General features: G+C 53.9%; 2 protein-coding genes across 3 annotated transcripts in view; one reads left to right on the top strand and one right to left on the bottom strand.

Moving 5' to 3' along the window:
- Positions 1-27,158, bottom strand: part of FN3KRP (fructosamine 3 kinase related protein) — a 74,329-nt gene that overhangs the window by 45,120 nt on the left and 2,051 nt on the right. The window lies entirely within an intron of this gene.
- Positions 4,035-26,629, top strand: WDR45B (WD repeat domain 45B). 2 transcript variants are annotated; one of them, XM_059147547.1, is made up of 10 exons: positions 4,035-4,231; positions 10,583-10,657; positions 15,463-15,564; positions 18,710-18,797; positions 19,846-19,940; positions 22,330-22,520; positions 23,100-23,185; positions 24,020-24,121; positions 24,786-24,907; positions 25,271-26,629. In XM_059147547.1, the coding sequence occupies exons 1-10, from the start codon at positions 4,165-4,167 to the stop codon at positions 25,375-25,377; spliced, it is 1,035 nt and encodes a 344-aa protein (XP_059003530.1). In that variant the 5' UTR covers positions 4,035-4,164; the 3' UTR covers positions 25,378-26,629. The 2 variants fall into 2 exon arrangements, with proteins under 2 accessions (XP_059003530.1, XP_059003532.1); XM_059147549.1 differs by lacking the exon at positions 4,035-4,231 and adding an exon at positions 8,675-8,812.

The raw sequence follows: 27,158 nt of genomic DNA on the forward strand, positions 1-27,158 counted from the left end.
TGCACCTGTCGGGGACAACAGCAGACAGGGCTCTTGATACCTCCTGGGGTGCTCACAGATCTGGTAGGCACCCCGGACCGACGGACAATCCCACAAGGTCCTTACCACCATTCACAAGAGGCTCACAGACGGCCACACACAGGGTCTCACCTCACTGGCTGTAGCTGCTCCGCATCTCCTGCAGCAGCCGGTGGGTACAAGGAGGAATCTTTAAAAAGTAACCAACAGTGAGAAAATGCCGAGTCCTCAGTTCCTGTTAGCATTTACAGATTTTTAGAAATCGGAGGGCTTGAGAACTGGAAGCAATATCTCTATTCACAGAGCCAGAGAGCAGAAATGAGGCTGGTGCCCCCAGCTGCTGAAGGGCTAGGGCCAGGCTTGAGCTCTACCTGCCCCGCGAGCATGAGGGGGACCCATGTCCACAGGGGAGCGGGCTAGGGGACAGCAGGTAAACCCTGAAGGGACCTTGCCTCTGCCATGGCTGCAGCCTGGGAGGGGGTCCTGCTGGGGCCACAGCACCTTCTCTCCACCCGGCAGTGGATGGAGAGAAAGGGGTTGACCCACTGACCATCGATGCAGGGACAGCTGGGTGCCCGGGATGGGTGTCACCGGATGTGGACCTCAGACCCGGGCCCCAGAACCCCCAGAGCCGTGAGGGGATAAATCTCCACTGTGTGGGGCACTTTGTTATGGGGGCCCCAGGACATGTCTCAGCAAGAGGTTATACCTCACAGTACAAAGTGCTTTAGCAAATCCAGTGGCATTCCTAGGAAAGAGGAACAAATAAACCGAAATATGGAATGCATTTTTTTTTTTAAGATTTTATTTATTTATTTGTCAGAGAGAGCGAGCGAGCACAAGCAGGCCGAGTGACAGGCAGGGGCAGAGAGAGGGAAGCAGGCTCCCCGCTGAGCTGGGGGCCCGATGCAGGACTCCATCTCAGGACGCTGCGATCATGACCTGAGCCGCTGAGCCACCCAGGCATCCCTATGGAATGCGTTATGAAGCAAAACATGCATATTTTAGTGGTGAATACACTGAAAACACAATCAAATGGAAACTGAACCCTAGAAAAACTGCTCTTACACGTTGTCTGTCCCTTCCATGGCCCTCCCCGGGGACAAAACCCACCCAAAGTGTAAACAGGGGTGCCACATTATGCCCCAGATGTTGGTAATGTTCTTCTTAAGCATCTAGATTCAAAACAAGTTATGTACAATTATGTCCTCAACTGCCCTGTGAAAATGACTGCCTTGCAGAATTATCTTCCAGACGGAGAACTCACAACTTTGATGACGGACCACATAGGCAAATACTGAATCTGGAAAAAAGCATCCATTTCAGGCTCCGTAACATCTGTCTGCTGGAGTCAGAGGTAGAGTGGCTGCCCTTTGCTGGAAAACCACCCCATTAAAGCAAGTGCTAGGGGATGGGGGAGGCAGTCCTCCTGCTGCGAAGCGGCAGGTGGAGGAGGTCCCAGCCAGGGGGCGGGGGGCGGGGTGGGGGGACACCTGGTGCTCACCTGGTTCACTCCCAGCACACGTTCTCCTCAGGGACTGTCCTCACTGTGCTGAGCTACTGGAGGCCCTTGGCCGACTGAGGCATTGGATGAGGCTGAGCAGAGTTTTGGCACAGGATGATCAGCAGACACATCAGCCAGGCAGGGGCAGACCAGTCAGTGGTAGGTAATGGGGTGGCTTCATGGAAGCAGGCTGGCAGGTGCCTGGTGAAGTTCTCTATCCTGGCATGGGGCCCCAGGGCTCTCTGAGCAGAGGCTCAGCTGGGTCCTGGGCTGGCAGCATTTCCACCCTTGTCTGAAAACCTTTAATAACCCATAATAGACACAGACACCTTGCGGAGCAGCCTGTCCCCAGTGGAGACCCTCCTTGGCTCATGGGGACAAGCAGGGCGTTCTGAGATTCTGCGAAGCATTTCTCTCTGTGGCCTATGTTAACACACTGGATGTGATTTTCCTCTTACAAATAGGAAGCTAGAAAAAAAAAATCAACAAATAGGAAGCTGGGCCTTAATAGGGAATACACGTAATGCCTATGCCCTCCGTCCCTGGCTCAAACTGCAATCTGTGTGCCCAGGGGGAGGACGTGCCCCCCCACCTGGAGAGGGAGTCAGCACGGAGCCTGGCGGTCATTTGAGCCACTTGTCCCATCATCTGCTCCAAGACAGGTCAGCTACCAACAGGCTGTGCTGGCTTCCTAGGGCTGCCAGAAACGGTTCCAACAAGGAACACCCAAGTCCTCACCATCTGGGGGCCCTGGGGGGGCTCCCCCCCCCAGGGTGACTGCAGTTGCCGGCACATGGCGCCAGTTTCAGCCTTCCCATCACGCGGCCACCCCCGTTCTTCTCCACGAAGGATGGCACTCGCCACGGGTTTAAGGCCCACCCTCCGTCCGGGTGATCTCATCTTGGCACCCTTCCTCACATCTGCAAAGCTTCTCTAAGTAGGGTTACAGGTTCTGGGCAGGCATGTCTCTGGGGGTCACCAGTCAACCCATTCCAGGAGGCACAGCTTTGAGCTTCTGCGGTTAAGATAGAGCAGCTGTGGCAAGGGGCCCCCTCACCAGCACGCCCAGCTGGCTACTGTCACAGAAGGACCTGCGGTGAGATAGGACCTCAGGAGGCCTCGGACCAAAGGAAGGGCTCAGACTCTCATTCCCCCAAGTGCCCGCTTTGGTGACCACAGAAGACTGTGTGCAGCCGGGGCAAGGCTCTCCACCAGCAGGGTTCTTTCCAAGTCCATGGACTGTGCTGAAGAGCCCCAGGTCTGTGATTAGTCCTGGCCCCGTCCTAAACCACGGGCCTCAGCCCGAGATTCCCCCCACAGACGGGAACTGAGTTATTTGACACTGCCAGCATGGGGTGTGTGGGGAAATTCAGACCCCAGGGCCCCAGGGCAGAAAGGTCATCACCCTGTAGGGTGAGTCAGCAGACCAAGGGTGCAGAGGAGAGGACAGTAGGAGAGGCAGGAAGGGATGGTGCCTGGACTGTGGGTATCCAGGCGCAGGGGAAATGGACAGGGGACTGTGAGGGAGAGACCAGAGGACTAAGTAGAGGCTCAGAGGGCCACCACTCTGGTCTTTGTGGCCCCTCACGTTGGAGCAGAACCACAGTCCAGCTGCTCTGGGCCCGAAAGTCCAGACTTTGTCCCTCGAGGGCTGGTCTGTGTGTCCTGTGGGGTCTGTGTGTCCCGGGAGGGAGGGCTGTGTGTCCTGTGGGGTCTGTGTGTCCCGGGAGGGAGGGCTGTGTGTCTGGGCGGGAGGTGGAGGGGTGGGGGGATGGGGTGGGGGTGGGGGGGGCTGTGTCCTGTGGAGGTTTGTATGGGGGGGTCTACACCTCTTCTTACTTCCACTTCCTCACTTCCAACCATTTTTCTGTTTTTGTGTACATTTTACTTAAAACCCCCTACGATGCCTTGTTACTATTTTATTTTATTTTTTTTTTATTTTTTTTTTTTAAGATTTTATTTATTTATTTGACAGAGAGAAATCACAAGTAGATGGAGAGGCAGGCAGAGAGAGAGAGAGAGAGAGGGAAGCAGGCTCCCTGCCGAGCAGAGAGCCCGATGTGGGTCTCGATCCCAGGACCCTGAGATCATGACCCGAGCCGAAGGCAGCGGCTTAACCACTGAGCCACCCAGGCGCCCGCCTTGTTACTATTTTAAATACTCATCTCTTCAGTCAATTAAAAATAAGAAAAAGTCTCTCTCATTTCCACGATTCCTGGGCGGCTCTTGTTATACATGGGGCGAAGGACGGGGGTGGGGCGCGGTTGCCTCTGAATGGCACCCGGTCCGCTGTCCCCGCGGCTCGCCCTCCAGTCTCTCCTGACGGGGTAGGTGCTTCTCCGCCCCAGACCCGCCCCGCCCCCTGCCGTCTTGCCCCGCCCCCTGCCGTCTTGCCCCGCCCCTCTACTCCAAGCCCGCCTCCCTCCGCACAGGCCCCGCCCCCGCGCACGTGACGTTCTCGGCGCTCCCGGCGGGGCCCAGGTGGATGCGCTCGGCGCTCCGCGGCTGCCGGGCTGCGCGCGCACGCACGTCCGCCCCTCGCTTCCGGCGCGGCGGCCTCGGCCGGACAGACTGGACCCTAGCGTCCGGCCTCCCCGAGGGCATGCGGCGCTGAGGAGCAGCGGACTCTTCGCGGCGGCACCATGAACCTCCTGCCGTGTAACCCCCATGGCAACGGGCTGCTCTATGCCGGCTTCAACCAGGACCACGGTGAGGGGGCTCCGCGCGCCCCGGCCTCCGTCCGGCCTCTTCCGGAGCCCCCCCTGGGCCGGCCCTGCCCCGGACGCCCCAGACCCGACGCCCCCACGGCCCGACCCGGCCCGGCCCCTCCCCGGGAGCCCCCCCACCAGACCCGGGCCCTCCTCCGGGCGCCCCCCGGCCCGGCCCGGCCCGGCCCCTCCCCCGAAGCCTCCGGACCCGGCCCACTTCCTCCGTAGACGCCCCCCGACCGGGCCCCTGCCTGACACTGCCCGGCCCGGCCGCCCCCGACCGGACGGCCCCTCCCCACCGGTCCCCTCCCCCCAAGGCGGCCCTTGACCCTGCCGCCCCCAGTTTCGTCCCGGCCTCGCGCCCCGGCCCTGCCGGCGCCGCTCCCGCTCGGGCGGGGGGTGCGGGCCGAGGTCGGGGCGGGTCCCTCGCCCCGGCCTTTCTGGAGCCCCGTCGACGGCCGCACCTCCTCGGTCCGCCTCCTCCGCGGGCTCTCGCCGGGTGCGCGACGTGGGGCTCCCCACGGCCTAGCTCGGGCCGCTGCGTCTCCCGCGCGCCGAGGGCCTGCGGCGGCGGAAACCCCGTCGTCCCCAGCCGCGCTCGCGGACGCGGCGGGCAGGGGCCGGCGGGGTGCGCGTCCTCGCTGGAGAGGAGGGTCCCCGAACTCCCCTCGCGGTTTTTGCTCTTGTGTCCGGACCTCGAGGGCCTTGGCTGGGGGAAGCGCGTTTTGTTTTCGCGTCTCGGAATGCAGCCGAGGCCGCTGGACGCGGGGGCGGAGGGGGCGCGGGGCGCGGGGCGGCCTCTCCCGGCAGCGTTGCCGGCTTCCCGCGGGGGAAGCGGTGGCCGCTGCGGCTCAGGCACAGACCTGCGGAGCTTTCCCTGGCCGCCGAGGAAGTTTCGTTTCGGAGAGAATCGCGGTGCTGCTGTAGGGCCCGCCTTGTGGACACGGCTCTAAGCGGACGGGGGTGCGCGGCGGTGCGTGGCCTGCGCCGACTTTGTGCTGTGCTCGGAGGGATCGAGGGACCGGTCCAGCCTGCCCACAGGTGCCGACTGTGGTGTCACAGGAGAGCGGGGGAGAGCAAGGTGGCGGGGGGAGAGGCGAGCGGGTCAGGCTCACGTCGCGTCGTCGCAGGAGGGCGACTTTCCTTCCAGTCTTCGAGGTCACGGAAGGAAGGGCTGTCGGAGGAGGCGGTGAGGCCTGGGGACGATTTGGGACAGGAGTGGGTGCCGAGCCACAGAAGGTGATTTGGGTTGAGCCGGCCTGCAGGGGTTGTGGGAGAACATGTTACGAGTGGGGTATGAGTCTGAGGTCAGATGTCGGACATGGGGCAGTTACGTAGCTGAACACTTTTGGGTTTGATTACTAGAGAAGGGCCAGTAAGGTGTTTTGATTGATTGATTGATTGATTTGACAGAGATCACAAGTAGGCAGAGAGAGGGGGAAGCAGGCTCCCCGCTGAGCGCAGAGGGACCTGGGGCTCAATCCCAGGACCCTGCGATCATGACCCCAGACGAAGGCAGAGGCTTACCACACTGAGCCAGCCAGGCACCTGCCAGTAGGTTTTTTAATGGGTTTGATTGATAATAATTGAGAGAATAATAATTTAAGGAATTAACAGTGATAGAACAACTCCTTAAGAAATATGTTTTCAGGGGGCGCCTGGGTGGCTCATTGGGTTAAGCCGCTGTCTTCGGCTCAGGTCATGATCTCGGGGTCCTGGGATCAAGCCCCACATCGGGCTCTCTGCTCAGCAGGGAGCCTGCTTCTCTCTCTCTCTCTGCTGCCTCTCTGCCTACTTGTGATTTCTCTCTGTCAAATAAATAAATAAAATCTTTAAAAAAAAAAAAAAGAAATATGTTTTCAGCATATTTCAGCCTTTGGCTCAGGTCATGATCCTGGGGTCGAACCCCATGTCGGGCTCCCTGCTTGGTGGGGAGTCTCCTTCTCTCCCTCACTCTCCATGAATAAGTAAACAAAATCTTTAAAAAACTAGTATGTTTTCAGTGGAAAGAGATGGCTAGCCGGTAGTAAGGGAGGGAAGAGGTAACCATAAAAACTCGTGATACTTTCTGTGTCTAGAAAAGCAAATAGCTTAGTGTCTTGAAGTCATTTAATGCAAGAGAATCGTTCTTACGATACCTGCCTTGATGCTGAGTGAGGAATCTTTGAATTAAGCTTCAGTATAGTATTCTAGGCTCAAAATGATGCTGATTATTTAAGAAATCAGTGAATATTATAATATGTTTATAAAGGTTTTATCAAAGATTTTTCTTTAAAGATTTTATTTATTCAACAGAGAGATCACAAGTAAGCAGAGAGGCAGGCAGAGAGAGAGAGAGGAGGAAACAGGCTCCCCGCTGAGCAGAGAGCCACCCCAGGTGCTGGGATCATGACCTGAGTGGGAGGCAGAGGCTTAACCCACTGAGCCACCCAAGCGCCTTCAGATTGCTTTTGAAATAGAGCTGTGTGGGGCACCTCTGTAGCTCAGTCAGTTGGGCATGCGACTCTTGGTTTTGGCTTGAGCGGTAGTCTCGGGGTGGTCTTGTGGTCGTCTCGTGGTCGTGAGATCCAGCAGAGTCTGCTTGGGATCCTCTCCCTCTCTCAAGAAATAAATAAAATACAGCTGTGGTTCTTAAAAGACCACATTTCAATTGTCTGAAAAATATCCTTCTGTAAGCCCAGCTCGTTTCATTTTAACAAATTGTAAGTAAAGTTAGTTGGGGGTGGGGCGCCTGGGTGTCTCAGTGGGTTAACCTCTGCCTTTGGCTTAGATCATGGTCTCGGGGTCTTGGGATTGAGCCGTGCATCAGACTCTCTGCTCAGCGGGGAGCCTGCTCCCTCCACCCCCTGCACCCGCCCCACCTGCCTCTCTGCCTATTTGTGATCTCTCTTTCAAATATTTTTAAAAAAGTAAAGTTAGTGGTTTTTCTTTTTTTTTTTTTTTTAAAGGTTTTATTCTTCCATTTGAGACATAGAGACAAGCTCTCAGGGGCGTGGGGTGCAGAGGGAGAAGCAGACTCCCCACTGAGTAGGGAGCCTGACACGGACCTTCCAGGACCCCAGGATCATGACCCCAGTTAAACATAGACATTTAACTGACTGAGCCACCAAGTTAGTTTTTGAAGGAAAAAAATATGCCTGTATACTTTAGCTTCTGGTTACCCTTAGGTTAATTCCCTATAAATTTATGCTAGATAGTTGAATTTATTACATTTCGGTTTTAGTTATACTGATTTTTTAAATTTCTTATTTTTTTTTAAAGATTTTATTTATTTATTTGACAGACAGAGATCACAAGCAGGCAGAGAGGCAGGCAGAGAGAGAGGGGGAAGCAGGCTCCCCGCTGAGCAGAGAGCCGATGCGGGGCTCAATCCCAGGACCCTGAGATCATGACCTGAGCCGAAGGCAGAGGCTTAACCCACTGAGCCACCCAGGCGCCCCTAGTCATAATTTTAAATGTTCAAACTTAAATCTTCTAAATATCATTGGCATAATGGTTTTTGAGACTCTTGAGTGTTGAGATGTACATTTCTATAATTTTTCTTTCTATTCCCTTGGGAAACTCACATTTTTGTGTATAGATCCTTTATACACTTGCTTATTCTGCCTGGACCAAGACCTGAGGCCATTGACTGCTGTCCTTGGCTCACTTCACTGTAGCTGTGGGACAGGGGTGGGGGTGGGGGGTTGGGAGGTGGTGGTAGTATTTGCATATGGTCCATATGTGAGTAATCTGTACACACACACCTCAGAGATACTGCAGGTTTGGTTCCAGATCACTGTGCTAGAGAGACTCAAAATAAACCAAGTCAAATGAATATTTTTATTTCTCAGTGCATGTAAAAATTATGTTTATACTATACTGCAGTCTGTTAAGTGTGCAGTGTCATTGTGAAAATGTATGTACTTTAATTTTTTTTTAAAGATTTTATTTATTTGACAGACAGAGATCACAAGTAGGCAGAGAGGCATGCAGAGAAAGAGGGGGAAGCAGGCTCCCCGCTGAGCAGAGAGCCCGATGGGGGGCTTGATCCCAGGACCCTGGGACCATGACCTGAGCCGAAGGCAGAGGCTTCACCGACTGAGCCACCGAGGCACCCCTGTACTTTAAATTTTTTAAAAAGAGATTTTATTTATTTCCAAGAAAGAGCACCAGCAGAGTGAGTGGCATGCTCCCCACTGAGTGGGGGAGCCCGACATGGGACTTGATCCCAGGACCCTGAGATCATGATGTGAGCCGACGGCAGAGGCCCAACCGACTGAGCCACCCAGGTGCCCATGTACATATCTTAATTAAAAAATACTTAATTGCTAAAAAACGTTAGCTACCATCTGAGTTTTCAGTGAGTCATAATCACTAATCACAGGTTACCATAACAAACATACTCATGGAAAAGTCTGAACTCTTGCTAGAATTATCAGAATGCGCCACGGAGACACGAGTGAGGAAGTGCCGTGAGGAGTGGTGCGGGTAGAGCTGCTGGAGGCAGGGCTGCCACAAACCTTCGACTGGACGACGCACCGGGTCAGGAAGCAGCGTGGGACGCCGTGTGCCTGTGTGTCGGAGAGAGCCCCGCAGCGAGGCCAGTGCCCTGTTGCCCCCCACCAGCTGACCCAGGGGCTTGTGGGGTCCCCAGCTGTTGGACAAAGTTGTGTGAGCGTAGCAAGGATGATGCCTAGACTTCTTTTTTTTATTAATTATTTTTATTACTATATTATTTGCTGCAGGGGTGCAGGTCTGTGACTCGTCAGGCTTACACACTTGACAGCACTCGCCGTAGCACATGCCCCCCCTCCCCAGTGTCCATCACCAACCACCCTCCCCCCCACACCCTCAGCAACCTGCGGTTTGTTTTGTGAGGTTAAGAGTGTCTTATGGTTTGTCTCCCTCCCGATCCCATCTTGTTTCCTTTCTTCCCTCCCTTCCCCCCATGACCCCCCCCCCGCTCTGCCTCTCAAATTCCTCATATCAGGGAGATCGTATGATAATTGTCTTTCTATGATTGACTTATTTCACTCAGCACAGTGCCCTCTAGTTCATCCACGTCGCTGCAGACGGATGCCTAGACTTCTTAAGAGAGTGGTTGCCAACCTTTGGTGTTTGTAATACCTTCTCTTTAGTGAAGGCTGCTGTGCTTCCAGAAAAGTGTGCGTGCCCCAGAAGAGTGTTCAGCTTGATGAGTTTTCCAGCCTGAACACACCTGGCCGTCCTGTGCCCCTTCCAGTCACTGCCCTGTCCAGCCTGACTTCCGGTGGTGTAGTTTCGTTTTGCCTGTCTCTGTACTTCACTTGTGTTCCTGGCTTTTTTAGTCAACATCACGTTCGTGAGACATTTTCCATATTGCCGAGTATTGTAGATCATCCTCCGTGACGCATAGCGGTTTTGTGTGACTGTGTCACAATCAATTCAGCCTACCGTTGGGGGGCGTTTGGGTGGGTTCCCAGCTTTTGGCTGTTAGGCTGTGGGAGGGCTGCTGTGAACAATCAGATGCACACCTTTGCACACCTGTGTTGTTTCTGTATGGCGCGTGCGCCCAGGAGTCGAGCGCCCAGGAGTCGTGCCAGATCCTGCAGACCGTGTGCCAGGCTGGCAGCCACCAGCAGGGTCAGAGCCCCCATGCCTCCAGACGGGCTTCCTGCTTGGCATTTCCCACCATTTTGGCTGTTCCGGTGGGTGTTAATTGGCCTGTCAACAACCTGGTGTGTGACCGTGACTGGGGCTTCAAGGCTAGGCTTGTTTACAGGTGGAGGTCATGGGAGACCTCGGGCCACTTTCCGGAAGGCCGTGCTGCAGCAGCCCTTTCCTGCCCTGCCCTGGTCCGCCGTGTCCACACTTGCTGGGGTGGGTCCCTCGCAGCCGTGGTGGACTTGGCTGTCATTGTGGCTCCAGGGCTGGGTGTCTGACACACAGCACTTGAGACGTGGGTTGGGGGTGGGGACGCCAGTGGCGAGGGTTAGCAAGAGGCAGGTATTGAGGGAAATGTGCGGTGGCAGAACGGCTTGTGGAGGTAGCCGGTGAAGCCGTCTCGGGGAATGAAGTGTTCAGGCGGAGCTGGTCTTCAGCAAGGCCAGAGGAGGGCCCTGCAGGAGGAAGCCGGACTGACTGCAAGGGCTCTTTTTCACATTAGGTGACTGAGAACGTTGTGCCAGGTTGTGCACGTCATTGAGTAGCAGCTCTGAGGAGGGGAGCTGGGGTCTGGGCAGGCCACACCCGGGTGCTCGGAGCACCGGCGAGAGCTCTTAGGAAGGGCTCTTTCCTCCACACCCCTTGCTTTTGCTGTTTCGGGCCTGGGCGCCCTCGGCTGATGTCCCACTGCAGCGGTTCATGTCTCCGTCTCTCTCTCATGCTTTAGGATGCTTTGCATGTGGGATGGAAAACGGATTCCGAGTCTATAACACCGACCCGCTAAAAGAAAAAGAGAAACAAGGTAAGAGTAGTTCCTCCCTTTTCCCCTTTCTCCAGACTTCAGAAAACCTGCATTTTATCCCGCAGCTGGTGGAGACAGGGTGCTGGTTTCAAGAAGTAAACAGGTTCATGGCCCTGTGCCGGCCTAGACGGGGTGCAGGGGTGATCCAGTAGATGTGGCCCGGCTCTGATTTCTCCGGGGGATGCGCACTTCGAAGCGTCCTGTGTCTCGGCCATGTTCTCAGGTCTCGCTGGCTCCCGCGGGAGAACTTGGGGTCGTTGGTGCGAGCCCTTCTCTCCCTGCTGAATGTGAATCTGGAGAGGACTCAAGTGATGGGTGTAAGTCAGTGCGTGGGACTCTTGACTCCTGATAAATGACCACTTAGAAAATACGGTCTGTAGCAGTCAGTCGTAGCTGCTTCTGTTTACGTATCTCCGTGTTTTGAGTTATGTTTTCGGGGAATACAAGTTTTCAGAAGCTTCTCGAGTGGAATCAGGACTTCTCTTGGTAATACTAAAATAATGGTGATCCTTTTGCCATTTGACAGGAAAAATTGGTAAATGTTACAGGTAGAATTTTTTCAATTTATTTTTACTCCAAGGTATTTTTCTTACACTTTTGGTGTTTCCTGCTCTCTTTGCTTGCTGGGAGAATAAAGCCGACACAGACCGGTCTCAGATGGGTGCGAGAAGATGGGGACCCCTTTGCCTTGCTGCTGCTGTGCTTCTGGCCTTTATTCAGGGCACAAGTTCTGTTTTCTGATGCTGGGACTATGTCTTGTCCGTACGTCTCAGTACTCCAGCCAGCAGCCACCTTCTATGGCAACAGCTAGTGACCCAGCGTCAGGGGCTTTCCTAAGTCTTTTTGACAGCGGAACCCCTTCGTCAGATGCTGTGTTAGTGCAGCAGCCCTGGGGTTGGGAGCAGTAACTGGAGCTTTACGTGGAGGGGTTGACTTCGCAAGTCGAGGTGTGTAACGTGGGTTTATTAGAGGCACACAGAGTAGCTGGTAGTTAAGGGCTCAGGTTCTCGGCCCACTTTGTTTGGGAGGGATCTGACTCGGCCCCCTTGCCATACTGCTCTGTGACCTTGGGCAAGTGCCTCCCCTTCTCGGCCTCACTTTCTTTGTGTAGAAGAAAGGTGATAACTGTCTACCTCCTAAGATCATCGTGAAGATCAGTGAATTAGATGCAGAAAACACCTAGATTAGAGCTGGGCCCGAGTGCTGAGTGCTGCGTTATTAGCTCGTGCCTTCCTAACCTGTCAGCCCAGCAGCCGTGCGCTCTCAGTGGGCCAGTGAGCCCTGTGGGCTGTGGTAGGAGTCTGACTTTTATAGCAGGCTGACTTTTATTTATTTTTTTTGGTTGCTTAGTGAATTAAGACAACTCTACTTTATATGGATGAATAGTGACAAAATACTCTGAAACAGTTTCACTTGCAAATACTTTTTATTTAAATTGACCCAGAAATTTAGGAGTTACTTTGAAGTTGAACCATTAGCAATATATTGACAGCTATTTCCTAATTAATGAAATGTTTATAACAAATTGAGGATTTCTTCTAAAAATATGTTAGGGCGCCTGGGTGGCTCAGTCAGTTGAGTGTCTGCCTTCAGCTCAGGTCATGATCCAGGGGTCCTGGGATCGAGTCCTGCATCGGGCTCCCTGCTCAGTGGGGAGCCTGCTTCTCCCTCTCCCGGTCCGACTCCTTCCTTGTTTGCACGCGCTCTCTCTCTCTGTCTCATAAATAAACAAGCTATAAAAATATATGTTAGAGAAGAAGCATTTAAAAGTCTAAGTTCCAGAAGGGTTTGTCGTTCTCGCGCTGAGGGCAAGTACTGTTTCCTCTTGCTGCTCAGCTGAACAGTGTCTGGGGAAGTCTGTCCCTAAGCTTAGCTTGGAGTGAGCTTGAAAACGGTCACGGCGGGGCAGCGTGTGCTTCTTGACGGCGTATTTTAAGCAGTCCGCCCCTGCGCACTTGTAGGTTGGTCTGCTGTTACGTTTCTGGCAACTGAGAATGTGCCAGAAAACAGACTGGATCTGGTTCCTGTTTTATCTTGCGGTTTGCTTTCCTAAATGAGGAGGCAGGAAGTGTGCCTGCACTTCTTCCGTGGTCACCCCAGATCCGGGCTGTGGGCCCTGTTCCGTCCCGTGTGTCTGGGGCACGGAGTAGGTGGGGCCGGAAGTGCGCTGCCTCTGGCGGGTGCCCCCACCGCCGGCAGGGACTGGGAGCCGTTGGGGGCAGCTTTCTCCCAACTCCCGCCCAGGCTGAGGGTCCTGCACCTTAATTACACCTCAGGCGGGTTTGCTGCTCTCCTCTGCTGCAGGAAAGCCGTGGGGCCCCGGGGGCGACTGTTTGGAACGGCGGCCTCTCTGGAGTTCACGGTCACGCTGTGGGGTCCCGGTGTAGGCCTCGGATTCACATCTGTGCATATGCTAGGGAGAAGGTCCAGGAACGACACATTTGGGTAAAGTAGGATACCCAGTGATTATAGAAACCCAAGAAATACTCATAAGAAGTTAATTTCACTTTTTTAAAAAATTTCACTTTTCATTTAAAAACAGAGCTCTCTGTGGTGCAGAGGTGCCTGGAACTCGTATAGCTCGTGCTCGGTGAGCTGGCACAGCCTGCAAGGTGGGAGAGGGGTTCAGGCATTTTCCTGTCTTCGTGTCACCCAGGTTTCCCTCCACATGACCAGTGCTCACACGTGGGGCGCTGGCAGCCAAATGTGGCGAAGTAGAGGGGACACAGGGACTGAGAAGGAGCAGCACATGACTGAGGGGGACGCTGGCAAAGGCCTGTTCCCGAGCCCACGGGGCGGTGGCTGGGAGCCTCCAGTGTCCGGTGCTGCGCCGGGGCGAGGGACACAGTCCTGCGTAAGACAGGCTTCTGGAGATAAGAGGGGACCTGTCGTGCACAATGCCTGTCATGACCCAGTCCAGCAACCTGACTGACGTGACGGGGTGCTGGGGGCCCTCGGCCTCATTCTGTCTGATGGGCCGCATGCTCATGTGCTCCCCCCGCACGTCCGGGACGAAGGGACTGGAGAGAAGCGGGAAGCGCTGTGAGGTGGAGGGAGTGAGTGGCTCGTCGTGGGGTGGGGGGGTACACGGCAGCCTGTAGCTTTGGCTTGGCTGTGGAGAAGCAGACAGTTCCGTGGCCGTTTCATGACCTCAGTGGTACAGTTGAAGTTGGTAGAATCTTTTTGTCGGGTAATTTGGCAAAATGTATTCATTTTATGCAGACAAGTACTGTTTGATTCATTAATTATACCTAAAGGGTTTTATCTGAAAGAAAACCCTGGAAGAAAGACCCCCAGATGTTTATGTGAACAACATTGCTCTTGACCCTGAACAACCAGGAATTGGGAGCGACCACACTAACCCACTCCTCCTACCCTGCGGCTGAAAATCCACATGTGGCTCTTTCTTTTTCTTTTCTTTTCTTTCTTTCTTTTTTTTTTTTTTAAGATTTTATTCATTTATTTGGGAGAGAGAGCACAAGCAGGGCTAGGGCAGAGAGAGAAGGAGAGGGAAAGGCAGGCTTCCCGTGGAGCAGGGAGCCCGCCCTGGGGCTCCCTCGCAGGACCCCGGGATCATGACCCGAGCCAAAGGCAGACGCTTCACCCACTGAGCCACCCAGCTGCCCCCATGTAGGACTTTTGACTTTGCAACAACTTGACTGCTAGTAGTGTGGTGTTGCCTGGAAGCTTTATTGGTAAGAGTTAACACATGTTTTGTATGTGATGTGTATCATATACTGTCTTGATATGATAAAGTAAGCTCAAGAAAATAAAGTACTGTTGAGAAAATCTTTAAGAGAAAATACATTTACAGTATCAGACTGTATTTATTGAAAAACGTCTGTGTAAAAGTGGACCCGTGCGGTTCAGTCCTGTGTCGCTCACAGGTCAGGGGGATAGTCAGTCCTTTCTGGAGTTTCTATGAAGCCTTGAATTTTGCGTTGCTCACGGAGCCAGCGGATGAGCTTTGGAGCCATCTTGAAGGGCCGTGCCTGATCTTTGGTCGACTTCTACCTTTCAGAGGTTTTGCTTCCTCACTTGCCCTCTGCTGTACCCTTCCTGGGCGACGAGCTCCGATCGCTGCTGACCAGGGTGCAGAGCTAGGAGAACAAGGTGCGCTCTGGTCCTGCTCTGCACCAGAAACCATTCAGAGTGGGGTTTGCTTCTCTGAACCCCAAACTTCTCCCTGGGTTCCCATTGCCTTCCCCAGTGAGCATTGTTTGTCGTCCTTTGTCGTGGAGGACATCTGGAAGTCTGCTGAGGTTTTCCTCTTAAGTTAATTCACCAGCATCTTTGAGCGTTTCAAGCCAGTGGAAGAGGTGTTTAAGGATTTAAAAAAAAAAATTTATTTGATAGACAGCGAGAGAGGGAACACAAGCAGGGGGAGTGGGAGAGGGAGAAGCAGGCTTCCCGCCGAGCAAAGAGCCTTACGTGGGACTCGATCCCAGGACACTGAGATCCCAGGACCTGAGGCGAAGGCAGACGCTTAACGAGTGAGCCACCACATTAAGCATGCTTTCTTAGAGCTTAGAGATTTGGGCTACCCCTTAAAATATGACTTGAGGTATTTTATACATTTGGTACGTTGGCTTGGTAGGGTGCTGGGTGTTCAGCATTTATCCCCGAAATGAGGATGGGCTGCTGAGGGGAATCCAGAGCGCTCTGCTAGCCAGCCAGCAGTCTCGTTGCTGTTGGCAGTCACGTATAGATTGCAGATTAAAGTCAAATACCGAGTGTTACGTTTCCCCTTTTTTCTCTATTTAATTGGCAAAATATTCATACTAATTTTTTCAATTTCATTTCAGAATTTCTGGAAGGCGGAGTTGGCCACGTTGAGATGTTATTTCGCTGCAACTATTTAGCTCTAGTCGGTGGTGGGAAAAAGCCAAAGTACCCCCCTAACAAAGGTAAAGTGGTGGGGGCTTAAGGGTCCTGCCCCCCGTGTTGTGACATGGGGGACTTTCTAGAGCGTCTTGGTGTCTGCGGCTCTATTTGCTCTTCCCTGGTGGCCCTGTGGGGTATGAAGGACCCGTCACCAACAAGAGGCACCCAGAGAGAAAGTCTTGTCTCTGGTGTTCACAGGAGAAAAGTGTGCAGCGAGGGTCACCTGTTCCCATCGACATAAAGCGTGTGCTTTTCAATTAATGTTGGCTAAACGGGGGCCGTGCCATGCCTCTGGACCCTGCTTTGTTCTGGTTACACACCTGTGGGTTGGTATCATGAATGTTATGTGTTCATTTTAAAGCGAGGGTTAGGAGGGTATTTTTCCTGCCGAGAACCATGGACTCACAGAAACATCAATTTCGCTGTCACATAGAGGAAAAAACCACGTCAGCTCTAGGTTTAAGAGTATTGTTCTTGGTGTGTGTGTCTAAGTCTCTGGGTGTTCAGAGAGATTGTGGTGTAAAGGTCTGGCCTTTAAAGTAAGGGAGAAACAGACACTTTACTAACCACGGCCTGTACTTCGTACTGTAAAGCCAGGGCTCTGCTGGGAGGAAAGCAAGCAGGGTGTGACACCAGGAGAGGGGCAGGTGGATGGCCGAGGTGGGTGAGGACAGACCCAGGGGGTCTTGCATACTGGCTGAGGGTGTGGTCAGCCTGCTCTAGTTTGGAGGCATGTGTGAGACTGGAAATGGCAGAGTGGGAGCCCTTCTTCACAGGGAGGGACAGGGAGAGAGAAGGAAGTGGGACTGTCCGAGTCAAGGGCTGTGAGGTTGGAACCCACTGGTGATCGGTTCCTGAGTGGGGGTGGAGGGAGGGGCGGATAGCTCTCTTCTAGATTGGGCAGGAAGGGAAGGTTCCAGGAGGTGCCTTTGGATGAAAGGGTGAGCTGGAGGTCTGCTTGAGACCGTGTGGCGGGGGAGTCAGGTGAGCAGGGAAAGGTGTAGAGTCCTGGATGACCCTTGGTAGGCCCTGGGGCCCTGGCTTGCAGCCCTGAGAGGAGCCTGGCGGACAGCGTGAGTGGGCTTGGGGAGTGGAACTGCCCGTGGTGGTGTGCATGGACCCCTCCAGCTTGTCACAACCAGGGCTAAAGGGCAGAAAGCCTGGGTTGTTGTCTGGTACATTGCCAGCGGAGCCTGTGGCGTGGGAGTCCAGAAAGGCCGTGCAGAAGCGACACAGAGGCCGCCGTGCTCAGAGTGCAGGGATGGGGGTGCCAGGGAGGCTCAGTTGGCACCTGCTGCTTGATCTCAGAGTTGTGGGTTTGAGCCCCACGCTGAGCTCTATGCTGAGTGTGGAGCCTACTCAGAATTCCTTTGCCCGGCTGCTTGGGGGCGGGCACCAGTCCTGCAGCTGGGGCCCGGCTTTGCCATGACGCACGTTAGTGATCACTGATGAGGAAAGAGAGTCGGGCGCTCGGCCCTGCCGGTGGCACCGGGGTTTTTCAGTAACCTCAGAATCACTGCTTGAATCTGCTCTATTTTAATAGTTACAAATTAAGACGGTGTTGAAATGTGAAGAAGTCGTGTCTTCGGTTTGTGGAGGACAGTAGAACGAGACCAGAGGAGCCTGGTTGTCCCAGCGCGACAGGCAGGTTGCGGCCGAGCCCACAGAGCTGTTGAGGCAGAGCTCCAAGGCCTCCTCTTACTTAGGAGCTCAGAGGACGGAAGGAGGAGAATTCAGAATTACCGAATGTACCTTTCGCTACCAGGAACTATATTAAAAGGCAGACGTGCCAAATCCTGGGTGTGTATGTCAAATTTCCAGCACACCAGGATGCTGGCTCGCAGCCCGTGGAGACCGCGGGGAGCTGAAGGTCACCTGGGTCTGTGGCTTTTTCTCAGCGTCCGTGGCATTGTGTCTGGTCATTTTCCTTTTGTGAGTGAGAATTTGAGCTGCTGGTTCTGGGGCTCTGTCATGCTGTTTACAGAAATTTCTGAAAATCGAGTTTACTCGGATTTGTGACACCATTGACGTGGCTCCTCTGTGGGATTCTCTCTGGACGGGGCTGGTTTACGTCTGTTCTGAATGGCAGACGAGGTGTTGGGTCGCAGAAGCTTACTTTCGAGCTGCTCTGTAGGGTCGCGTCCTCTGCCGGGCGGGTTATTGTCTCAGGGAGGGACATGGACTGAGGTCCCACCCCACGTACTGACATGCTGGCGCTCCCGGGCACTGCGAGGGGAGCCCGCTGTGGGAATGAAGATGGCATTTTAAGGGGGTGACAACAGAAGTCTGCTCCGTTTTTGAATGGTTATAAATTTTAATCTCTTCAATAGTAAATAATTCCATAAAAGTTTGTTAGTTCTCGTAGGTGTTGTTATCTCTTGATATGAAGTGGAGGTCGCTGAGTCCATTCTGGCAAAACTCCCCCCAGAACCCCACCGCCAGGACTCGTGGTGGTCATGGCGTCAGGACTTTCGGGGGAGACACTGATCGCCTTCTACCCTGGGGCCCCTAGCCCACGGCCTGCTGAGGAAGCTTACGTTCCCTGACCTCACGGCCCCCTAGACAGCTTTGTGAGAGAAAGGTGCGGAAGCTAGCGCAGTCCCCACGCCTGTCCCCAGCTCGGTGCCGCCGTCCTCGACCTCAGGCCGTCTGTAAGTTTTCTCAGCCCTTGGGGTGCGGTGACCACGGCGCGTAATGCCGGCGGCTCGCGCAGCTGGTGGGGCGGGCGAGCAGGAACGGTCAGGCTGGGGCCGAGGCTGTCCCCCGTGAACACGGAAGCTTCTCTTTTTCTGCCTGATCCAGGTGTGTCTCTAGAAGTCCAGGAGGAGCTGTGGTCAGGCCTGCTTTTGGCTCAGGCAGGTGGAACCGAGCAAAGAGTGGGGGGGAGAAGTTTGCCCGAATCTAGGCGAGGTTGGCAGGAAGGAGTGCGCGTGGGGCGGCGGGGAGACTGGGCCGGTGCTGGAAGGGAAGAGGCGGGCGGGGGGGCATGGGGCGCGCGGCGCGCTCATAGACAGCCTGGTGAGTGGCGGCCACCAGGTCCCCGGGTCTGAGACGGGGCAGTAGGGGAGCAGCACCTCCCTCTGCTCAGAGACCCGGGAGGTCAGGACGCTTCTGCGAGGCCCCGCTGCCTGTGCACTGGTGCGCCCATAAGTTCTCTTGGAATTGCAGTGATGATCTGGGATGACCTGAAGAAGAAGACTGTCATCGAAATAGAATTTTCTACAGAAGTCAAAGCAGTGAAGCTGCGGCGAGATCGGTAGGTTTGCCGTCTTAGTTTTCAAAGTGCAGTAGTCGCTTTCTCTGGAGACGGTGAGATAGTTTCATATTGAAGGAAGAAATGTGTTTGGGAAAATCACGTCTTCAAATGTGGTGATTGTAGTTTACGACCCAAAGGTCATGGCATTCTCCGAATTGCTGCAAAGAAGGTGTGCGTTTTACGGGCTTCCCCGGATCGCTTAGAAGTGGCTTGTCGGTGCCTAGACACAGCCCCTGGTGGTCCTCAGTCCCTCAGAGGACAGTCCCTGTCCAGCAGGTTCCCACTGAGGACACAAGGCGTGAGCCTTCCTGCTCCCAGTCCAGCTTTGCCACGCGCCGCCTCAATAAAGGTCGCCAGTTGGAAGATCCGGAGTCTCCTTATTAACGAGACGGTGGCATTGCTGTCACCTGTTGGAAGTAGCAGACTCCTCTTAGCCGTTGCCATTATGGTGTTTAGGAGAACATAGAAGTTTTTACTGTTAAGTTCAGCAAGATAGAGTTTCATTAATTTGGATTGTAATTTGGTGTTATTTACATCTTACACTCCGATGTGGGAGGGCAGAGATGTTGAACAAGGTGACAGGGAGTAGGGACTGTCATACCCGCATTCTTAGGTAGGTTGTGGCTTCCAGTAATGTTGATGGGTCCCTAATAACACAAATCCTGGAGCCAAATCCAAGGACCTTCCGAATTATCCAGATTCATCTAAAAGCGTATAAAAAAATACTTCCTGCTCTGCGTACTCTACTTGGTTCTTACTCTCGATGAAATATTTGATGAAAATGTCCCTGACCCTCAGGAAGGTCCGTTAGTCCGCTGTACCCAGGTGCTAGGGAGGGGCGTTTGTCCGTCGGTGCCGGCCCCTCCCCCGGGGCTCGTAGGTGACCAACCTCCAAAGACCTTGCCTGCTCAGGGCGCTGAGTCAAGAATGATCCTTCTGTCTGTGCTCTTTGGACCATTTCCAAGTTTCAAATGATAAGAACAAAAATCACAAAATGCTTGAGTTTCGCTTTTGGGAACAGGAATTCTGATTTTTTTTTTCTTTCCAGAATTGTGGTGGTTTTGGACTCCATGATTAAGGTGTTCACATTCACACACAACCCCCATCAGTTGCATGTCTTTGAAACCTGCTATAACCCTAAAGGTAAGAAGTGCAGAGGAGTGATGATGGAAGTTGGCTCTCTCATGTTCTGTCCAGTGGGGACCTGTGCCGGGTGCCCTCTCCCGTGGCAGGTCTCTCTGTCGGAGTGGCACTGCCGTGGCGGGACGGGTCCTGAGACCCGCTGGCGGCACTCTGACCGAGACAGGCTTCTCTTTCTTCCTCCTGCACCCTTTTCCTTTGGTGCCTGTCACTGCCTTCCGGGTGGGCTCTCCGGGCCATGTTCTCACACCAGCACCTGGCCTGCCAGGCTGAGACCTCCTGTCCCGCCGTTGTCGGGGCAGAGAGAGGGGAGTCCCCGTCCCCCCCCCGCATCATTGTCAGCCAGTCATTGTCAAGAGGTCAGCAGCTCCTTGGGCGACCTTGGAATCGTGTGTTTTCACTGAGTTCTGAGGGGTTTCCTTCCCTTTTTCTTCCAGAGCAAGGATTGCATGTGACTTTGTTCCTCGTTGTAGCACCTTAATTTCTTTTTAAAATTTTTAGTGTTTTTCCTCTGGCTTTATTGAGCTAGAATATCCATACAACTCACTCATTTTGACGATATGGTTGGATAATATTTAGTCACTTTGAGCAGCTGTTTAATTGCCACCACAGTGGAGAAGAGTTCGGGTGGCCCCTTCCCTACCTGGCCTTTAGGTTTTGCCTTCTCGGTTGGGTTCGGGTCTTCCCTTTCGCTTCCTGGACCTCAGGCTCTTCCGGGTGTGTGTTCTTCCTCTTGTCTTTACCGTCACGTGACACTGCCCAGTCTGCATCTGCCGGATCGTTTATCCCTCCGGCGTTCGGAGCGTGGCGAACAGACGTCGGTGCGAATGTTCGCAGACACGTCTTTGCCTGGAGGAATTGTTCTGTTTCTCTCGGGTGAATACTGGAGATGGTGTTGGGACACTGCGTCCACGTTGATACAATATCCACAGCTGTTGTCTAGAGAGGCGGGGTCCTCTTGCAGCCGCACCAGGAGATCCGTGATCTGAACTTAACAGGGACCCAGGATTGCTGATCGCAGCAGCCCCTGCCCCAGCGCTCGGTACTGTCCCTCTTTTGAACGTGGGGTGTTGCCGTGACCGAGGGAATGGTATGTCTCTGGGGTTTCGTTTGCATCTCTCTGAGGACTGGCGGTGTTAAGCTCTTTGTCTTGTGCTTTTTGCCCTTCAGACATCTTTTATGAGGCACCTTCACATCTTTTCCTGTTTTAACATTGTTTACCTTCTCACTGAGTTGTAAGAATTCTTTGTATATTCTAGATAAGTTCTTTGTCACTTTTGCAGGTATTTTCAGTTTGTGTTTTTTTTGCAAAATAAAGATTTTCTTTTATGTGTTTAGAAGCTTTAGATCTTAAGTTAGGTCTTTAATCTATTTTTTTGCCTATGGTGTGAGGCAAAGGCCCAGATTTGTCTTTTTCTTTATGACTGTCCAGTTTCTGGTACCATTTGTTAAGGAGACTATTTTTTTCTGCCTTGAGTTATCTTGGTGCTTTTTTTTTTTTAATCAAGTATGTGTAAGATTTTTCTGGATTCTGTTCTATTCCAGTGATATGTCCTTATGTCAGTATTATAATTGGTATCTAGAGCTTTGAAATAATTCTTAAAATCTTAAAACTCAGTAGTGTAAGTTCTCCGATGTTCTTATTTTACAAAAAAATGTTTGGCTATTCTAGGACCTTGCCTTTCCTTATAATGTCTAGTGTCGGTCGGCTGGTTTAGAAAGCCTGCAGACAGCTTGACTGTGACCACAGTGACCTGCGGGCAGAGTCGATTCTAGCCGTGACCACAGTAGGTCAGGTCCGATCAGCTCTCTGTCCGTCAGAAATTTGGTTTTCTTCTACATTGTGTTACAGAGTCTTATACAGCACTGTTTTATTTATTCCTAAGTATTTTGGGATTTTATGCCATTGTTAATGGAGTTTTTATACTTCACAATTCTGTATTCTCAGTGGCTAGTACCACGGAAGATGGATATTTGACAAAGTTTATTTAGGAACATGTTCAGCAGATGGTCCGGTTATGAGGCAGTCTTGCAGGGTTAGCTTTGTTTGGCCCTCTACTACCTGAGGAAAAGATTTTGTGATTCTGATATAAATGAAAACCCTGGGGGTGCCTGGGTGGCTCAGTTAAGCATCTGACTCTTGGTTTCAGCTCAGGTCATGATCTCAGGGTCATGGGCTCGAGCCCCTCCGCCTGCCCGCCCTGCACACTCTCTCTCTCTCACTGTCTAAGATAAATAAAATATTTTTTAAAAAAAATGAAAACACCTAAGTAAGTCTTGGGTATTTTTTTTCCCCCTCGTGAGCTGGAAGACAGAATGGGTTTTGTTGGGGTAAAGCAGAGGCTCGTAGACAGTCGTGAATGCTTGATGGGTTCTCTCCATCTCCGATCAGGCCTCTGCGTCCTGTGCCCCAACAGTAACAACTCCCTTCTGGCCTTCCCGGGCACGCACACGGGCCATGTGCAGCTCGTGGACCTGGCCAGTACCGAGAAGCCGCCGGTGGACATTCCGGCCCACGAGGGCATCCTGAGCTGTGTGGCTCTCAACCTGCAGGGAACAAGAATTGCAACCGCATCCGAGAAAGTAAGTGCGCGCCCCTCCCCTGCGAGCTGCGCACCTGCCCCCGCAGCCCCGTCCTCCCAGCGACCTCGAGTGTGGCCCTGTGGGAAGCCGGCCCTTCCCTGTGGCTTCTGAGTCCTTATGGGTTATGGCCACCTTCTCTTGGAATCCAGTTGTAGTTGACATAGACCATTGAAAAGTCATTCTTCTTGACGAAGCCTCATATCTTTGACAGCAGAGTCACTGTTCCTTTTTCTAACTGGCCACGGGAATTACCATGAAGATGTCATTTCTCTAGACCGAGAACAGTAGCCCTCCAGGAACATGCCTGCCCGGGCTGTGGATTCCCTCAGGCATCTGCTGGGGCAGGGGAGGCGGGGGTTAGCGGAGGGCTGGCACCCAGGGCTCTGGCTCCTCCTACCCAGGGCTGTGGGACTGAAGAGCCGCCAGCTTATTCTCGGGTATAGTGGAGGGAGAAGTGGAGTTTAGATGAGGGTGAGTTGGGAAGGGGTTGTATGGGCTAATGGGTTTGTGAGTATAATATTCATTTCAAAAAACTAAAAGGTTGTGAATGATAATAAAACACTTCACTGTTTTTCAAAGGGGACCCTTATAAGAATATTTGATACTTCATCAGGGCATTTAATCCAGGAGCTACGGAGAGGATCTCAAGCAGCCAATATTTATTGGTAAGAAAGTACCTCCCCCCCCCGCCCCGCCCCGTCTGCCCTCAGAGGCCGTGGCTTTGGGTTGTTGGCATTGAAATGCCGCCTGTTGGACCGAGGGAAAATCAGGGCCTCTGCCTGCTCTTAGGGAATTGGTGTCAGCTTGTTTTATTAGGAAGAACTTTAAATTGTTATCATGGGAATATGGACGGAAGTTACAGAGAATGTCATTAACTGTCACGGACCCTGCGTCCATGCTCATCAGTACTGGCCAGCTTTATTTCTTCACCACTGCTCCTCCAGCTGATTTTTCCGTGGTATTCTAAGACACACACCAGAGACCTTCTTAGCTCATCTGTAATCACTCGGGGTCTACGGCCCTGCCGTGGGGGACCCCTTGCTGGGGTGGGCTTTCGTGCTTTGTGTCTGTGGCCTTTGCGAGTGCTGGGTGGCATTTGGGTCTGTACGATAGACACGTCATGAACTTGCACTTAGTGCCTGTGCCCGTGGAGCCCTGTGGGGGCTCTCTGTGTCTGCTCTCAGGGCCTCTCCAGCCAGGGTGGGGGCCTGCCCAGCTCCAGGGACGCCGCCTCCAGAGCGCAGCTTGCCCCTCCAGGGGCCAGGGGTGTCCCCTGAGTGGTGAGGAGGGGTGGCCACAGGAAGCTGCTCCCCGCGTGGACCCTCTGGTTCCGTGGAGAGCACCGCGGGCCGCTGCAGAGAGGAGGTGGTGCTTACGGCCGCTGTGTGGGAGTCAAGGGACCAGGGCTCGAGGCGCCGGCTCCCGTGGCGGCTTGGCACTGCGGTTGGGGGCTTCTCTGCATCCACATGAGAGCAGAGCGGCCTCTGATTTCTCTGCAGCATTAACTTCAACCCGGACGCGTCCCTCATTTGTGTGTCCAGTGACCACGGCACAGTGCACGTCTTTGCTGCCGAAGATCCGAAAAGGAATAAACAGTCCAGGTGGGTCCCGCAGTGAAAGGACAAGCCCCTCCCTCAGGCGCACTGCGTGAGAAGTGCAGTCACTCAGTTGTGGGATGGGGCACAGGTGTGGCGTCCACAGGCCACGACACGTGGTACAGGGTAGTGCCATGAATAGATTTTTCTCTTCCTTGGGATTTTTTCTCTAGCTTTCTTGTAAGACTGTGGGATGTGTGGTACACAGAACGCACGGAAGGGGTGAGCCGACCATTTTTTACTGGTCAACAGTAGACCCTGAGTTAAGTTTTTGGGGAGTCAGTGGTTGGACACAGGGTTTCAGCTGCAGGGGTTGGAGTCCCTCAGCGGTGCATTGTTTGGGGTCCACAGTATCTGATGTGGACATGCGCGTCATTTTTACCTCCTTTCCCAGAGTCCAGTTAGGGTTCAGTCACCTTCCCTGGGATTTAGGACTCGCACCTAAACCCTGGTGCGTGTCCTCACGTTTGCCGTGCTTCTGCGCCCCTTCCGGTACCGGTGCTTCCTGGGATTACCATAAAGTCATTTGTAAGCACTTTGCTCTTTTCCACGTGAGAAGTAAAAGTAAAGGAAAAACAGAATTTGAAGTGTCTGGGCTCAGGCCCCATGAGAGCCACTTTCCCACCTTCTTACGGAGACGTAACCGCCTTTTCTCTCCTTGCCCTCCTAGTCTGGCCTCAGCCAGTTTCCTTCCAAAGTACTTCAGTTCCAAGTGGAGTTTTTCCAAGTTTCAGGTTCCCTCAGGCTCTCCGTGCATCTGTGCCTTTGGAACAGAGCCAAATGCCGTCATTGGTAAGTGGTCCTTGGGCTGGCCGCCCCGTGCTCACTCTGCTGGGGCGCGGCCGTGTGGGTGACAGCGGCCCCCTTCCCGCCCTCTGGGGTTTCCTAGGAAGTTGTGGCAGGGGCAGGTCATGTGGTGTTTGAACCGATGACCAGATGCCGCCATACCTAAGTCGAATGCGGGCACCACCCAGAACAGCCGGGGTTCCTGGCCACGCGTGTGCTCAGCCGGGAGTGGGGGGTCCCTTGCTCCCCAGATTCACTCTGGGTTGCTGCCCAGAGCAAGGCCATTTAGAGTTGAGCTCAGTGAGGACTGCTTGTTGCTGACGTCGAGGGCAGAAGCCGCGTGAGTGAAACGGTCTCCTTCTGTCTCAGCGATTTGTGCAGACGGCAGCTACTACAAATTCCTCTTCAACCCCAAGGGGGAGTGCATCCGGGACGTCTACGCGCAGTTTCTAGAAATGACCGATGACAAGCTGTGACTCCGCTGCGAGTGCAACCAGCACCCACGGCCGGCCGCTCCGGAGCACCGAGTGTGCCCTTCAGACGCTGGGGCTGGTGCCAGGGCCCTTGGGCCTCATGGGTCAGCGGCCAGAGGACTGCCCCGGGCCCTTGGTCCTGAAGCCATTCTGTGGTTGTCTCTTTTCCTGAGCAGGGCTTCCCATTTCCAGTATTAAAGAACGAATCATCATCAAGGCAGTGTAGACACTCAGTGGCTCTGAGCTGCCCGGGCCCGACTGCTGGCCCGCGACCTGTAGTTGAGCTGTGATGCTAGCTTCTGTGCTTCCGCCGCACCCTCCCGCCCGTGCCCCCATGCGCTGGGGCTCCGTGCACACCTAGGGACTGGGTTGACTAAAGGACGGACGGACATTTGTCTTGGCAACAGGTTCCGTCATTTCTACTGAGTCTAACGGGGAAACGAACTGTGTCCGTGTGAGTTCTTACGTCACCACCAGATTTTAACGTAGAGCAGTAGTACCAGCAGCAGCCTTAGGGAAGGAGAAAGGAGTCCCTTCTCTCCTCTCGCGGAAGCCAGGAGAGCCGGCCGCGTTCGCACAGGGTGGGCGTCTCCCCGTGCCTGTCGCAAGCCCGTGCTGCGGCCGTCCCCGCGGTCTGTCGGAGCCGTCGGCACGGAGGCCCAGGCTGGGCGCCCGCGGCGAGCACAGTGCTTCGTGGGTCCCGCAGGCCGCCCGCGTTTCCCCGTAGCGTGCAGGGAGCAGAGGAACAACGTAGACCGTCAGGATCAGTCCCCGAGGAAAGCGTCACTTAATTTAGAGGATGTGGAGGGAGAGGCTGGGCATCGCGGGGCGCAGGCCTGACGTCTGGGCAGGAGCGGGAGGTCCAGCCGGGCGCGGCCCCGCCGTCCGCCCGAGTCGTTTCCGCTGGGGCTCTGAGAGGGAGAGGCACGGGAATGTTTTCTAACACTTGGTGACTGAAACAGGTTATGGGCTCTGTATTGTTAGTACTCCCAGAGGAGTGTATGTAATTTTCTGAAATTCCCTCTAAAGAAACTCAGTTGTTCGGTTTTGATTTCAGGTTGCAAACACTGAAAGTCTGTGGCGGCGGCGCCGCGTCCTGCCGGTTCTCTTACTGTCGGTAATCCGCTAACCTGTGTGTGGGTCCCACTGTACAGCATGCATGTACTTCTGTGTGTATTTGATCATGAAGTTTAATTTTGCACTCATTTGTAATGTTTCTTTTAAATAAAAGTGACTAATTTTGTTGTACTCTGTATCCGTCAGGGGAGAAGAATTGTATGTTATAGAACCAAACCCTAGTTTTCAAATCTGCGGACCTCCTCCGGCGTCGGCGTTCCCGCCTGTGAGCAGGGGCGGTGAAGAGCGTCGCGTTCGGTGGCACTGTGTACGGTCTGGGGGACAAGCTGTGCCCGGTGTCGCGGTGGCACACGGGACTCCCTCTGGGGCAGGCACCCGGTCCGTGTTGGGGTGGCCCCTGGGACACGTCAGCCCCAACCGTGCGTAGAGGCCCGGAGGGTCCTCACATCTGTACCATTACTAGGTCACGTTTCCCCCAGGAGAGTCTCTGGTGTGTCAGGAAACTGCAGGAAACCAGGAAGCACTTGTGTGAGAAACCACAGCCACGACCCCGTGCGTGGAGACGGCTGCAGTGCTGGCGGCGGGGGGAGGGGGGACAACAGAGAGGCGCCATCTGGAACACCCGGAACGTTCTAGCACGGCCTAGGAGAGTCCAGTGTGAGAGCGTGGTCCTGGCTCCACCACGCCGGGCATGACCTTGCATCCTT

The sequence above is a fragment of the Mustela lutreola genome, chromosome 15, assembly GCF_030435805.1.
Source record: "Mustela lutreola isolate mMusLut2 chromosome 15, mMusLut2.pri, whole genome shotgun sequence".
In the NCBI taxonomy this organism is placed as follows: Eukaryota; Metazoa; Chordata; class Mammalia; order Carnivora; family Mustelidae; genus Mustela; species Mustela lutreola.

Bases quoted from the DNA above. Each gene is read 5' to 3' on its own strand.
- WDR45B (XM_059147547.1), top strand. From the start codon at position 4,165: ATGAACCTCCTGCCGTGTAACCCCCATGGCAACGGGCTGCTCTATGCC. The intron at 23,186-24,019 runs GTAAGAAAGTAC...ATTTCTCTGCAG, and splicing joins CAAGCAGCCAATATTTATTG to CATTAACTTCAACCCGGACG. The intron at 24,908-25,270 runs GTAAGTGGTCCT...CTTCTGTCTCAG, and splicing joins AGAGCCAAATGCCGTCATTG to CGATTTGTGCAGACGGCAGC.